This window comes from Eptatretus burgeri, chromosome 4 (assembly GCF_056783735.1).
Source record: "Eptatretus burgeri isolate ZD-2024b chromosome 4, Ebu_testis_v1, whole genome shotgun sequence".
Classification (NCBI taxonomy): Eukaryota; Metazoa; Chordata; class Myxini; order Myxiniformes; family Myxinidae; genus Eptatretus; species Eptatretus burgeri.
Genome location: NC_140964.1, coordinates 50331872 through 50348147, shown reverse-complemented (window position 1 = coordinate 50348147; position 16276 = coordinate 50331872). Strand labels below are relative to the sequence as shown.

Genomic DNA, 16276 nt, shown 5'->3' with positions numbered 1-16276 from the left:
AGGAAGACAAACTTTGAGGGTATGAGGAGAGAATTGGGTGATGTAGATTGGGAGACTCTAACAACAGGACAATCAGCATCAGAGAAATAGGAAACCTTTAAGGACCAAATGTGTGGAGTACAGAGTAAGTACATTCCAATGAGGTGTAAAACTAGAAACAGAAAGAGACCAGGGTGGTTGAGCAGTGAGATAAGGAATGTTATTAAGGAGAAGCAGAAGGCATTTATTCGGTTTAAAATAACAGGACTGGAGTTAGATTTATATCACTATCGAAGTAAACAGAGGCAAGTTAAGAAAATAACTCGACAATCCAAAAGAAAGTATGAGAGGGACATGGCTAAGAATATTAAACATAATAGCAAGGCTTTTTAAAAGTATATCAGGGGAAAATAACAGGTTAGGACCAGTGTGGGCCCATTGAGGAAGATCACCTGGAGAGTGGTTAGTGATGAAAGTGAGATGGCAGGTTTATGAAACAGGCAAGTTGCTTCAACTATTACACAAGAACAGTCAGGAGAATTGCCAATAGCTGAGAGTATCTATGAAGGAGGTGAAGAAGGGCTTTTAAAGAAGATCCAGGTTGGAGTGGAGGAAGTAAAGGAACAGCTAGGAATTCAAAGAGAAGAAAAGGCTCTGGGTCCAGATAATATGCAACCGAGAGTATTGATGGAGGTGGCTGAGCAGGTAAGCGAGATGCTAATGGATATTTTCAATAGTTCCGTGGAGTTAGGACAGGTACCGGAGGATTGGAGAGTAGCAAATGTAATCCCATTATTTAAGAAAGGATCCAGAGAAGAATTGGGGAACTATAGACCTGTTAGTTTGACTTCAGTTGTGGGGAAGGTGTTGAAGACATTAATTAAGGACCAGATGAAGAACCATTTAAACAAATACAAATTAATTAAAGGTAGTCAGCATGGATTTACCAAAGGTAGTTCCTGTTTAACAAATATTTCAGAGTTCTATGAAGCAGTGTCTGATTGGGTGGATGAGGAAAAGACAGTGGATATAGTATATCTCAACTTTAAAAAGGCATTTGATAAGGTACCACACCAGAGGTTGTTAGCCAAAGTGAGGGCTTGTGGAGTGGCTGGTCAGGTAGCTAATTGGATTGCAAACTGGCTTAGTAATAGGAAGCAAAGAGTGACTGAGTGGGAGGATGTCTTGCTGGAAGGATGCAAGTAGCGGGGTACCTCAGGGATCAGTCCTCGGACCATTACTGTTCAGTATTTACATCAATGATTTGGATCGTAAGGTGAAGAGTAAGGTTTCCAAATTTGCAGATGATACAAAGCTTGGTGGCAAGGTGGATAGCAGAGGAGGTGGTGATCAGATACAGGAAAGTATTGATAATTGCATGGTTTGGGCAAAAGATTGGCAGATGGAATTTAACCTGAGCAAGTGCAAGGCATTGGGGATGGGAAAGAACAAATTAAAATAGAGATTACAGGATGCAAGGGGCAACTTTGGAGCATGCCACACAGGAGAAAGATCTGGGGGTGGTAATAGATATGGGAGGTAAGCAGGCAGCACAGTGCCAGGAAGCGACACGTGGAGCAAATAGGGTTTTCGGTTGTATTCGGAGGGGGATCATTTATAAATCAAGAGAGGTGGTGTTAACATTGTACAGGAATTTAGTGAGGGCACATCCAGGAAATTGTGTGGTTTTGGTCACCACAGTTCAGGAAGGACAGAGATGCCAGAGAGAGGGTTTAGCGCAGGGCTACGAGATTGATTCCAGGACTAGCTAGACTCAGCTATGAGGAGCGGCTGAAGGAGACAGGGCTTTATTCACGAGAAAGGAGGCGGTTACGAGGAGATATGATCGAGATGTTTAAGATAATGAAAGGTACAGGCAAAATAAGTGCAGATGAATTATTCAACAGAGTAGACAGTGATAGGACCAGGGGCCAGAGCTTGAGAGTAAAGAAGAGGAGAGTTAAGACGGCAGTAAGGCAGGGGACTTTCACTCAGAGAGTAGTTAATGCATGGAATGGCCTCCCTGGAAAGGGTGAGGCAACATTAACAGTAGATAAGTTTAAATTAGAATTAGATAGGTACCTGTAAGTTATGGAGATAGAGGGGTATTGGGATGTTGGCAGGACTTTTAGGAAATTGAGCATTGTTGGATGATTGTGTGCATGTGTATGGAGTGCTGTTGGTGGGGGTGTCATCAAGGGGTGGTGTGGTTGATGTTGTGTGTTTTTAACCAAGCCCATGCCCCCTCCCCTGAGGGGAAGAAAAAAAAAACTACAAAACTTAAAATACATAGATCAAAAAAAATATATACATATATATATATATATATATGTTGTTGTTGTTCATCTTTCGGCTGCTCCCGTTAGGGGTCGCCACAGCGGATCATCCGCTATGATCCGCATACTGATTTGGCACAGATTTTACGCCGGATGCCCTTCCTGACGCAACCCTGGTCACCTCTTACGACACAGGGATCAGGATTTGGGTTTCGCCATGATTCCGGGCTGCTCTACACCCTGCCCAGTGCAGAGCCCCCGTCCTCAAGCGATCCTCCAACCCAAGCCTCCGAGTAGCCGGATTACAGGCGCACGCCACTACGCCCGGTATATATATATATATATATATATATATATATATATATATATATATATATATATATATATATATATATATATATATATACATACATACATACATACATACATACATACATACATACATACATACATACATATTGTTGCGGTTGAGGAAATTCGCAAACCATCATTCAGGTCCCGTAGGTGAGATATCTCTGTAAGTACATGTGTAGTTAGCCCCAAACCCGTTGTTTAGAGGGAATAAATGTGATTCATCCGGGCTGCGACGCTTTGAGATAGCCGTTTTTCTGTTCTATCTTTATTTTGAACCAACCACGTCTCAACCGCCATCACACAACAACCACCAACCACAACGCCGCTTCACAACAACAACGCCAACAGCCACGATCTTTACCTTCACAACTCGCTCCCGCAAACATCGCATCACCGCCATTCCAAATGGCACCATGGCCATAAACCACCACCATAAACCCTCCACCACCTTCACCTCTCTCCTTCTGCGGCCATTCCCGCACCACCTGTGAGCACCGAGCGTCAGGCTGTCCTGGGCTCGTACGGGACGCGCGCCGAGCCGCGAGTGCAAAATGCGGCCTTTCCGAGGAGAATTCGGATCAGGAATGCTACACGCCCACTTCTGATCCATCCAATCAGCAAGCGCGGGGCGGTTTGGCCCCGCCTCCAGGCACGTCTGTGTGGAATCGAGATATGCAAATTTTAGGATCGGGGAGATTCACGCCCCTTTTCCTCCATCCAATGGGCGAGCGTGGCTCCACCCCCGAGCTCGTTCTGATCCAGAAATTTGCATATGGGTTCTCCTGCCGGCCTATAAAGTGCCGAGCGCAGGGCGAATCTGGGTCGAGTCAGTTTTGGAAGAGCAGAGAGTGGCAGAAAAGGCAGAGTCGGTTTGGGCAGAGTCGGCCTTGGAAGAGCGCAGAGTCGGCCTTGGAAGAGCGGAGAGTCGGCCTTGGAAGAGTGCAGAGTCGGCCTTGGAAGAGCGGAGAGTGTTTTGGGCAGAGTCAGTTTGGAGCGCGGAGTGGAGTCGGGAGGAGAGGGCGTCCCGGTGGTTTTCGGCAGTCGGCTGAGGAGAATTGGGGGAAGAGACCGAGGAGTTCGGGTCCGAGGCAAGAAAGACGGCGGTCGGCAACGAGGTCGCGGTGGAATCGCTCATCACGGGACCCAAGCAAGCCAGCTATACTCTTTCCCCAGAGCATCAACAATTCCCCCCCCCCCTTTTTCCCCCGCGCTGAGATAGTGCGAAAAGGGGGCCCCGTTCCCACCCCACTCCAAACAGTGCCAACAAAACCCGCGAAGGAGCACGAAGTCGGGGCACCGCCGCGCTGCCACATTTGCGGCTCATCACAAAGACACGGGTAGGACCCACCCGGTCTCACGGACCTGACCGCTCTTTCAGGTCCCACGCAAATATTGGCCCACAGGCCCCGTATGCCCCCTTGTCTTTGAGGGTGGCCTTTTCTTTTGTTTCTGTGTAAACGTGTGTGTGTGGCACCAGTCTGGTGAAGTAAAACTGTTAAGTGTTGCCGTGTGTCGGTCTAAGTCGGTAGTATCTCTGCGTCATTGTTTCTTTTGTTACATTTGCTTTTTGTGCATAATTGTTTTAATTGTATATGTGTTTTAATTTGTATAATTTGTAAAATGTATAATTTGTTTAATACAATTTAATTGTATATTCCGTGTGCCGCGGAATAAATGTGCATCATGTTGAACTGGTTTCCCGTTTTGCTTTGTCTTTTCTTTAATTGAATCTCCATCTTGCTTCACGTAAAGGGTTGGTAGTGGGCTTAATACGCCCGATAATTAATCGGAACCGTTGAGGCCGACGATAACACCGCTCGGTTATCCCGATAGTACGGAACGGATCGCTTAAGCGGCCCGTGTCCGGAGTCGACCTGCGGCGAGGTGCGATCGCCCGGTCTACCCTCCGCGTGGATACTTAGGTAGGTCGAGTTTGGCGAACAACCCTATCCCACGCGGGTGGCCGATTGGCACGATCGTGGTGAGTCCGAAAGGCCCACCCGTGACTAGCTCCCGGCGTTAGTCCGAGAGGGTCACGACAGAATTGTCCGTCCGGTGGGCGATGTGCAGCGATTCGAGTCACGTGGCCATTCGCACGCCGGCGGGCGCGAATTCGCAACAATATATATATATATATGTATGTATATATATATATGTATATATATATATATATATATATATATATATATATATATATATATATATATATATATATATGTATATATATGTATATATATATATATATATATATATATATATATATATATATATATATATATATATATATATATATATATATATATATATATTTGTATGTATATATATATATGTATATATATATATATATATATATATATATATATATATATATATATATATATATATATATATATATATGTATATATATATATATATATATATATATATATATATATATATATATATATATATGTATATATATATATATATATATATATATATATATATATATATATATATATATATATATATATATATATATATATATATATATATATATATATATGTATATTTGCATTTTCTTCTTTGGATCTTGTGTTGATAAATTAGTATGATGTTCATGCAGGCATGATGGGCTGAATGGCCTTCACCTGTGTCTGATGAGAGAGAGAGAGAGAAAGAGAAAGAAAAAGAGAAAGAGAGAGAGAGAGAGGACTTCTATGAAAGAATTCCCAGGCTGAATTAATATCAGCGGTGGTGGATATAGGAGACTAGTCCTGAAGTGTAAAAAAAACACAAAACACAAATACGAGAATGTAGAAGCAGGTCACATTTTATGACCTGCGAATACACAGGGTCTGCGAATAACAGGACCACGAATGTCGGGGTCTGACAGTACTTTAATACTCCAAATTACAAGATCAACATATTTTTGACTACGCCATTTTTAGAAATGCAACCTAAAGCAACAGATGCAATTTTAGTGAAGTTACCAGCAACTTGGATGGAGATAGCCCTTGTGGGTTCCTGATTGGCTGTGAAAAACATGTGACGCCACCTACTTCGTCGGCAAATATTATGAAAAAGAGCCGTCCGATAATGATCGTCATTATTTTGTGTTCAGCAGGTGGCTGAATGTTCGCATAATTACTTCTTGTTTCGTATGCAACATAAGACCGTGGGGTAGTGTCATTGGCTGAGGGTGTGGTTGTGCCACTGATGCAATGCCCTCTGCTGGTTAAAGCAGGAATTTTAAATTGTCCATTGTGCCGGCAATAGCTCACCTACTCTTTGCGAAGGACACCTTGGGATCTTTAATATTCACCAATGAACGCTGGCAGACGCGGAACCTCATTTAACTTTCATTTGATGAACAGCATACATTGATGCCTCACCCTGTCTGTGAAACATCAGGGTGACAGTTTATAGCTGGGTCAAGATTTGAATCCAGTCTCGACAGCTAAGAGACAAGTGCGCACACCACTAGATTATCCTGCCAGCCTTGAGAAAGATAAAATATTGGAATTTCCCCTTTTTTATATATTCTCTCTTTCATTATTATATTAATGGACTTATTCTAATCATTAGCACCCATTGGGCTTATTCCGAAACGGGGGCTTATGGATGGGGTCTTGTCCGTCCCTGCGTCCGTCCACAGCCATATCTCGGACATGTATGGACCAATTTTATTCATACTTGTCACAAAGACAATAAATGATGGTATGCATAGCACATAATTTTGTTTCGTGATTCAATCAAAGATGGCCGGCTGGTGGCCATTTTAGTTATAAAAACCCGATGTTGAACACGTACGTCCTCAACCATTTCTCGGACATGCATTCACCGATCTTGTTCAAAGTTGGCACACAGATAACGAATGATGGCTTATATATGCATGTCTTTTTTTTGGATCAGATCCAAGATGGCCGACTGGCGACCATTTCATCACTTAAATATGCATCCAACCATTTCTTGGACATGCACGGTCCGATTTTGTTCAAGCTCGACGCAAGCACAGTACATGATGGCATGCATACACGTGTCCCTCACTTTGTTTTGTGATCTGATCAAAGATGGCTGACTGGTAGCCTGGCAGCCATTTTAGTTGGAGAAAAACGTGGTATTGAACACGTCCTCAACCATTTCTCAGACATGCATTTAACGATCTTGTTCTATTGTTTTTGTCCCTATACCATGAAGCATCTTTCATGAAAATGAAAGAAAAATTCTGATTACTCTTTTCAACCTCAACCCAAACACCTTTAAGTACAGTTAACAATAACTGATCAGGCAGCATTTTCACCTAAATCGTAATTTTCTATTGTCTATAGTTATATAATTTCTTTTATAAATAAATAAATATTGTTAAATGTTATACTGCATGTGTAATTCAGTATGTCTCCCTTAAAATATAAAAACATTGAATCCCTTCTGTGCGAAATTTGCATTCCCAATCAAAAACATCATACATGTCCCCCTTACCAACTATCTTTCACAATATAACGACGTGACCCACATCATTAATATTCATGACCAATTAACACAATCGTGTGCAATATTCGATGTCACATGACTACTCAAGTCAGTTGCGCATTCACATAAATCTTGTAAACATGGGCTCGCCCTTTAACGTCGTACAGCAAAATTACTAAAACCACCGGGGCTATGATATTTTATGTCCTTGTCGCCTTGATTTTTTATGGGATTAACATAAAAGGTAGAACTTTTCTGATAATTTGTGAAAATGTCAATATGCAAATAGATTGTTATCCACAAAAAAACACCAAATTAAAAGCTTAATCATCGTGAAACAAATCCAATGGAAGCATTATTTATCATGAAGAAATGAAGGAATAGATGAAGCATTAAACTGCAACCTCAGTTGGTCATAAAAGCAACGAGTGTTTGGGGTTCGTGTAAGATCGTGTTTGTGGACTCACTCTGTTTGGTTCAACAAGTAATGCAAAACTCCGAGCTCGTTGAGCCTGTCCCCTGTCTCTGTCGGATCTTGTTCCTGATCTTTGCCCTCCAGCTGGTCAATGCGTCGCCGCAGGATGTTGGTCGCACACTGAAGCAGACGTTTTGTAATCACTTCCTCATGACAATCTCAAATTTTGTAATGGCTCGGCCTGTACGGTATTCCCCTCTGAGCAATTTTCCTCATGCTACTGGGATCTCAGGTTCAAAATTCATAACAGTGATTTCTGGGTCATGGAGGAGCTTGCACCTACATTAGATGTAGGAGAAGAACATTAGGAGACCTCAACACACTTTCTCATGAATTACATAGACATTTGGAGAGAAATGGGCAAATGCATATGGGATATAGCATTTCAACTCGGAATATCAGTATCATGATCTCTGTCCTCAAATGGGAAAGCCAAACAGGTCCTACTCCATAAAACATAACCATGAGGTATAGCAATTACATTCCAGAGCTGTATCCACTGTTTAACTTGCCACTTCCTCAAAGCAAAATATTCACTCAACTCAGTGTTCTTGTGGTTTATTAACACAGCACTGAAAGGCCTCATTTATCATAATACTGTGCATATCATTTCACAGAGCTTTGAATGTCATTGCTAATATAATAACTTATATTAATTAGGATTCTGTATTATTTGGAGAGTTAGGACAATAGTAAGGCTGGGGTCTTTCATTTAGAGAGTTTTTAATGCATGGAATGGTATCCCTGGAAAGGTAGGGGTAGCAGAAAGAGTAAATAGGTTTTCACTGGAATTAGATAGGCACCTCGAAGCATTAGAGATTGAGAGGTAAATGTACATTGGCTAGATTGGTCGGCAGTTCAGGTATTGATGGGTGATTGTGTGCACGTGTTTCGGCTGATGTCCGAGTGGGTGTTGTCGAAAAGTGAAGCGAACGTGGAAAGTCGAAGGTTGGCAAATTAGGCGTTGAGAAAGTCACCTGATTTTTGTCGAAAATTCAAGCCTAGACAATAACATGTGTAATGGAGCACTATCCTTTAAAGCAAAATAATGTCATGACATCAATTTTTGAAGGACGGCCTCTGACCTTTGACCCTTCATTTGCAGAACATCTTTACTGTGATGATTATCATCTTTGGCAAAGGAATTCCTTGACCCTATTAAAATATCCTGCAACATTATTGCTACAAATTAGGTAATACCACCATTGAGTTTGAGGTTTGCAGATGTGTGGGAGATAAATATGGAGGATATATAAAGAAGAACTTCAATCTAATACCATACTTAATGCCATCTCCACAAACTGGGTAATAATATTTTGATTTGCAAACACCACATATTCACATGTTTAACATTTGTGTGGTATTACTAAGCTCCACACAAGTTCTATGAGAAGTGTGTGTCAATATGACAAAGGCATGATGAGATGTGAGAAATGGTGTGTATAGACTGGGAGCATGACAGTGAACTTTATGCATCAGCATAATCATCAGCAAAATGCTGGGAGGTGAGTCACCTTGAGTTCTCTGAAAGACTACAGATCAAATTAACCAAAAGACTCATCCGGTGTGATGCCGGGTGTTTTTTTTCAATAAAAGGGAAAAGGTGCTGTCCGCTACCCAAAATAAACCGAAAGCTCGGGCAGTGAGACTCGCCGCCATGTTGCGAAGAGTTTTCATGGCTTGAGCAAAACAGCTCCCTTGCGACTCTATCCCAGACAGGGAGGATGTTTTATCGCAATTTTCATCAAAAGCATCTAATGTTTTTTTTTTGGTTTGGATCACCTGGTCTGTTTCATTTTGTTGTATTTCACTGAAAGACATTCACCTCTTCAAAGCGGCTGGGAAATAGTCTCGTGAAATGTGGCCACCTTGGAAGGACCTTACAGGGTTTCACCAATATTATCATATGTTCCGTGAATGTGAGGAGAAAACAAACTCACTAAACCAATGCTGGCACTGTTAAACAAGATGAGCTACCATTGGCTGATTAAGCAAAGCTTTGGCTGAAAAATATCAAGTGGTTGCTGATGTATCTATCATCAGAACTGGCCAAAGAAGCAAGTACTCACAGATATAGCAGCATCGACCTGCCATTGTCACACAAACAGACTGTTGTAAACATGATTCAAGTTGATGGAACAACATCATCAAGTTGGCTAATATCATCAAGTCTATATCCAGTTTAACTTTCCTTTACTAGCCTCATATTCCAACTCTTACCGTATTTGTATGCCTCGCAGGTTTTTGCTGCAGCACCTTCTTCCACAGATGCTCTGCCTGATGCATCCTGAAACAAAATGTGCTTTGGTTTTCACACAGACATAAGGGAATCATTTACTAACTCTTGCATGCGGCCAAATAACCACCAAGGCAATTGTTTGAAAGGTGAAGCAGCCTTTTCACTATTAGGGTGTCATTTATTTATAACTAGCAGGGGCTACCCGGCACTGCCAGGAAGGGAGGGGGGAGGGGAGGGATGTTACCCGGCGCTGGCCCGGCTGAGTGAGCTTTGCCCGGTGGTGGTTTAGGGACCTGTTGGACATTGAAATGCTGTGGAGTTGTTGGCCTCTTTGTTATTACTTTTTACCTGCGAGTCGGCAGCAGCACTGCCTTACTCTACATATCAATATACACTTTATAGTGGCAATATACACTTTACAGCGGCCTATGGTGGCCTCAAAAGACGTCAAGGCCAATGTGTGGTAGCTGATAACCTTGCCCAGATTTAGAAGTACTTAAACCCACAATTTGGAACCTCTATGTATTACAGTTCCACTATGAAAGAATAATGTACAAACGCACAAACACACAAACAAACACTTGAAAATAAGTACATATATCAATATACATGTGAGGGTTGGAGGGTATGAGGGGGTGCATACCTATAAATTACAATCCTCAATATTGGTCAACATTTTTTTTAATATACATGGCCTAGGCTCTTCGAAGAGCTCGGGCACAGAACAGACCAGGAGACTACATAAAAGGGAACAGTAGGAGAAATGGGAAATGCCAATAGCAGGGCAGAGGGAGAAGGTAGACGGAGATAGACAAACAAGGGATGAAGAGAGCGATGAGAGGTATGGGTGAAAGCAAGGGGAGGACAAGATGGATACATAAGCAAAATTTTGCGAAGAGTGGGGATGGTTTAATGGGTGTAGAAAAGATAATGGCTTTGGATGGGGATGACTTGAGATGATGGTGAACAGCTGTCTTAAAGACTGGGAGAGAAGAGTGAGTTTGAAGAGAGTGTGGAGGTCGATTCAACAGGTGGGAAAAGAGAGGAAAAAATGAGTGGAGGTGAAAAGTGGTTCTGGATTTTGGCAGTTTCACTAGGACGGGGTTGCTGGTAGACCGCGTACATCCTGCAGATACTTGGAGGGAGGGGGTGACAAGGCATGGAGAGGGCAGATGGTGCAAGACCAGAAATGAGGTGGAATAAGACAGACGACTGACCCATCGGCAATGGTGAAGTAATAGGCCCATAGACTCAGCTTCATAGTGAGAGATTGCAATGATCTTCAAGGCATTGGTTTCCACGGCATCAAGCTGAGCAAGATGTGAGGCAGGGGAGCAAGCCCAGATGGGAGAGCAGTATTCCATCAAGCTGCAGATGAAAGGCTTGGAGGTGGATAGGAGCTCAGGACTTTGAATGATCATAAAGGATGCCCAGTCGGTCGCTGGCTTTGGAGGCCAACTTTGAAATGTGGCTTGCCCAAAGGAGATCGTGGTTGAGAGTGAGACCCAAGAGTTTGAGTAACTGAACTTCTTCAAAATGGTTGTTGAGAAAATAGATTAGAGGGTTTACGGCATTGTCCTTTTGGAAAGAAAGAGAGAGAGAGAGAGAGAGAGACAGAGAGAGTGAGTGTGAGGGATTTCTCAGGATTGAAAGACCTATTACAAGTGTTTGACCAATTGGTGATTTTTGTCAAGGTCTGAGAAGAAGGGAGAGGTTGCTGCCTGTCTCATAGAAGGATGAATGTCACAGCAGAGAGTGGAGTTCCAGCAAAGAGATAAAAAGGATTTTCCAGAGAGTCAGTGAGATCATTGATGAATATTAGGAATAGGATGTGGCCTAGAACACTGCTTTGGGGTACTCCAACCTTGACAGGGAAAGAAGAAGAAAGGGTTCCATTGATAGCCACACAATGGCTAAAAGAGTAGAGGAAATCAGTAATCCAAGAGTGGAGTTGTCCTTGGATTCCATAGGCAAGACAGTTTGGAGAGTAAGGCAGGCTGCGAGACTGTATCAGAAGCTCGAAATACAGTATGTCCAGAGAGACGGCCCTGTTCTCACATCTGATTTTGAGGGTCTACAACATTGTTGGGAGAGTATACGTAGCATGTCCAAGGTAGAGTGACCAGGTCTGAAACCGAATTGATGGTTTGAGATGAGGCTGTTGGAGAAAAACAAAAGATTTTATGTCAACTGTGATGATGGATTCTATGACCTTGCTGTTGATTGTAAGTAAGCAAATTGGTCTGTAGTAATTATATTTGCAGCAATTCCTGACAATGTATTGCTATATTTTATTGTTCATTATGTTGCATTGAGAAATATCAAATTTTGTACATTCAAGGTGTGTCAATAAAAGGTTAACCACTTCAAAACTTTATTCACCAAAACATTGAATAATAAAACAAAAAATTAACTCTGAAAATGAAAACCAAATCATGGGGAAATGAAACTCATTATGCGTTAATGAGCTTATAGTTGAGGTGTTCAATGTGAGCATCCCCACGCACATGACATGCGTTCAAACAAATTGTGAAGTTTTCAATGATGGTTCTGCAAGTTTTAATGGTTACTGTCTGCACATAGGCCTCAACTGCTGTCTTCAGATCAGGTTCAAATCTGGGGTGTTCCTTGTAGACGTTATCCTTACAAGCTCCCCAGAGGAAAAACATCCAGCGGATTGAGGTTGGGTCTGTGTGGAGAACATTTGTTTTCCATACACAAACTGAGAACTCGTCGTACAAATTTTTGACGCAGAATGGCAATTGTTTTGTTGGCTGTATGTGGGGTCTGCACAGACTGGGACCACCGTCGCCGGAGCGCTGCAGTGCTCATCGATTGCTTCAAGTGTTCGTAAAATGAGTTGACAATTGACTGGTATTGTTCTTGATTGATGGTAACTGCTTTTCCGTTTTTGTCTTCAAAGCAATATGGCCCAAACACACCTCTGTAGCTGACAGGCACAAAAGCAGTGACTTTCTGCCCCTTAAGTGACTTCTCTTCAACCTCATCTGGACGTTGACTTCCCTAGAAAATGTATTTGTGTGAATTAAAAGCACCATTGACGTGAAAGTGTGCCTCGTCACTAAACCACACATCGCAGATCCAGTTTAGGTTTGTCTCCATCTTCTACTGCAGCATCTCACAAATAGCAATTCGTGCTGCTTTATCCCCATCGGACAATTTATGGGCAGTGTGATGTGGTAAGGAAAGAGGTTTAAATCTTGTTTCATTATTCTTCTAATACTGCTGGGAGTGAGACCCAGTTCAGCCGATCTTTGTCGATGCAATTTCTTTGGACTTTGCATGACTGACTCACAAATTCGTTCTATGTTTCCTTCACACCGTACACTTCATGGGCGACTAGACCTTCCCTTGTTAATGTTGAGAATCGTCCCTTCACTTTTGAACTTTTTCACAAGTTTCCAAGCGGCTGGCTTGCTTGGCTTGTTTCTGGGATGCACTTCATATTCAGTGCGGAACCTCGTCTGGACAGAAGCAATTGATTTGGTCTCAAAATAACACTTGGTAATGTTTCCTCTTTACTCTGTAGAAAATCATTTTTTCTGTCGAATATTTTGGTTACACTTGAATGACTTCTCCAAAGATAATTGATCACTCCTGCAAAACAAAACAAAATTAAGGTAATGACTAAAAGTACAAAGGTCATTTGAAGCGGTTAACCTTGTATTGACTCACCCTGGTATATTGACGACCTTGATGTGGACAACCTCCATGATTAATGCCTCGACCTGGGAAAGTTTGTAAGTTGGTTACATCTACCGGCCAGCCTGATCTCGGGTCATCTTCAAAGGACTCACTTTCAAGCTTAAAGTCAGACTGTACCAGAAGTCAGGGCACACATTCACCATACACAGCCACCATAAGTTGGTGGAATTTGTTTTGAGCTGGCACCTTCTCGGCTTTCCTGAATTTTCACAAGATCCACAATAATTGGAGGATGCAATGAACCTCGTACACAGTACTTTGAAACAAGAAGCAACTTCAGATTAATGAAACTAATGGCAGAAGCAATTGCATGCACATAAGTATAGTGTTACGGCTGTGGAAATTCGCAATACACCATAAAGGTCCCCAGCTCAGTTATGACGCTAAGTTTATGTGCAGATAGGTTCCCACCGTTGTTTAAAGGGTTTTCTTCGTGTTCACCGGGCTGCGACCCTTTGAGATAGCCGTTTTTCTTTCGCTATCATTATTTTGGCCCGACAGAGCATGCTATGACCCTTTCCACCGCAAAAACCATCCGAAAACGTCGAGCGAAGGCCCAGTGAAAAGAACTGGGATGACGCGCGAGTTTTCCCGCCGTTTTTGTGCCGCCAAGGCTGGCACGAGAAGCGGCGAGGAGCTCGCTCGCGATTGGTGGACACGGGGCGTGAGGCGGTTGGAGTGAGGGCACGCCCCTTTTCGAGAAGCTTCTCGAAGGGAGGCGGAGCCGAAAACGGGGAGGAGCGAAGGGCGAAGCCCCGCGCTATATAAGGCGGACCGCACGCGGTCTCTCCTTCTCTTGGTGGTCAAGGTCGAGTTCGCTCCTCTCTTCTCTTGGTGGTCGAGGTCGAGTTCGCTCCTCTCTTCTCTTGGTGGTCGAGGTCGAGTTCGCTCCTCTCTTCTTTTGGTGGTCGAGGTCGAGTTCGCTCTCTCTCCTCTCTTGGTGGTCGGGGTCGAGTTCTTTTCTCTTGGCGGTTCGGGCAGCTCGTGTTCAGTTCAGTTCATGGTGGCTGCTCGTCGAGCTCGCAGCTCGTGTTCAGTTCAGTTTGTGGTGGCTGTTCATCGAGCTCGCAGCTCGTGTTCAGTTCAGCTTGTGGTGGCTGTTCATCGAGCTCGCAGCTCGTGTTCAGTTCAGCTTGTGGTGGCTGCTCGTCAAGCTTGAAGCTCGTGTTCAGTTCAGTTTGTGATGGCTGCTCGTCGAGCTCGCAGCTCGTGTTCAGTTCAGTTTGTGGTGGCTGCTCGTCGAGCTCGCAGCTCGTGTTCAGTTCAGTTCGTGGTGGCTCCTCGTCGAGCTCGCAGCTCGTGTTCAGTTCAGTTTGTGGTGGCTGCTCGTCGAGCTCGCAGCTCGTGTTCAGTTCAGTTTGTGGTGGCTGCTCGTCGAGCTCGCAGCTCGTGTTCAGTTCAGTTTGTGGTGGCTGCTCCTCGAGCTCGCAGCTCGTGTTCAGTTCAGTTTGTGGTGGCTGCTCGTCGAGCTCGCAGCTCGTGTTCAGTTCAGTTTGTGGTGGCTGCTCGTCGAGCTCGCAGCTCGTGTTCAGTTCAGTTTGTGGTGGCTGCTCGTCGAGCTCGCAGCTCGTGTTCAGTTCAGTTTGTGGTGGCTGCTCCTCGAGCTCGCAGCTCGTGTTCAGTTCAGTTTGTGGTGGCTGCTCGTCGAGCTCGCAGCTCGTGTTCAGTTCAGTTCGTGGTGGCTCCTCGTCGAGCTCGCAGCTCGTGTTCAGTTCAGTTCGTGGTGGCTCCTCGTCGAGCTCGCAGCTCGTGTTCAGTTCAGTTTGTGGTGGCTGCTTGTCGAGCTCGCAGCTCGTGTTCAGTTCAGTTCGTGTTGGCTGCTCGTCGAGCTCGCAGCTCGTGTTCAGTTCAGTTCGTGTTGGCTGCTCGTCGAGCTCGCAGCTCGTGTTCAGTTTAGTTTGTGCCTTTTGTCGCCAGGGTGCGGTTCAGTTCAGTTCGTGGTGGTTCTTCTCCTTCGAGCAACGAGTTCGTGAGCTCGTGCTTCTTCTTTTCTTGGGACACGGATGGGAGGTGCCGCTTTGCCAGCTCGGGCGGGGACTTTGCACACGAGAGGAGAGTGCCGGAGAGAGCTCGCCAACCGTCGCACCATGAGGATGCAGGTAACCAGCGTCGGTCTCGTGGGCCCATTCGGTCATCCACGGCCCACGGCCATAAAGGTTTACGAACCCCGTCTACCCCTTTGCCTATGAGGGGGTCATTTCTTTTGTTCTGTGTGAATGATGTGGCGCCGTGTCCGTAAGTAGAACCTGTTTAAGTGACTGTACACTATAAGCATATTCGGTGGTATTGCTTTTGTTTCCATGCTTTTTCTGTATATTGCATGACTGCCTTGGCTGTACATATGTGCTGTATAAATAAATGTGCTTTGTTTGAATGTATCCCGTTCGTTGTGTCCTATTTCCCCTTTGAAAGTGCCATCTTACATCGTGGAATGAGTAGTGGGTTTTGAACACCCGAGTAAAGAAGAATCACTGAACCGTCGAGGTCGGCGATAACACCACTCGGTTATCCCTGTAGCACGGAACGAACCGCTTAAGCGGTTCGTGTCCTAAGCCGACCTGCGGCGTGGTGCAACCCCTTGGTAGGTTACCTGCGCAGGTATTTAGGTATATCGACATTCGGCGATTCACCCTATTTCGCGCGGGTAGAATGCGGACTGGGTTGTGGTGAGGTTAAACCCCCACCCATGACTGGCTCCTGGCAGTAGTTCCAGGAGGGTCACGACTGAATTGTCAGTCCGTTGGGTGACGCGGCTGCTATTGGAGTTACGCGGCC

General features: G+C 44.1%; 1 protein-coding gene across 9 annotated transcripts in view; it reads right to left on the bottom strand.

The window, feature by feature from the left end:
- NPHP3 (nephrocystin 3) overlaps positions 1–16276 on the bottom strand; it is a 146918-nt gene that overhangs the window by 19892 nt on the left and 110750 nt on the right. For 7 of the 9 annotated variants that reach the window (XM_085877954.1, XM_085877959.1, XM_085877958.1 and 4 more), the window contains 2 exons: positions 9757–9823; positions 7529–7656 (listed from right to left, as the gene is read on the bottom strand). In XM_085877954.1, the coding sequence (XP_085734080.1) occupies positions 7529–7656; positions 9757–9823 (195 nt within the window). Of the gene's footprint in view, positions 1–5872; positions 5989–7528; positions 7657–7680; positions 7816–9756; positions 9824–16276 lie in introns of those variants that run through there. The other 2 variants (XR_015057389.1, XM_085877961.1) reach the window with 2 other exon arrangements.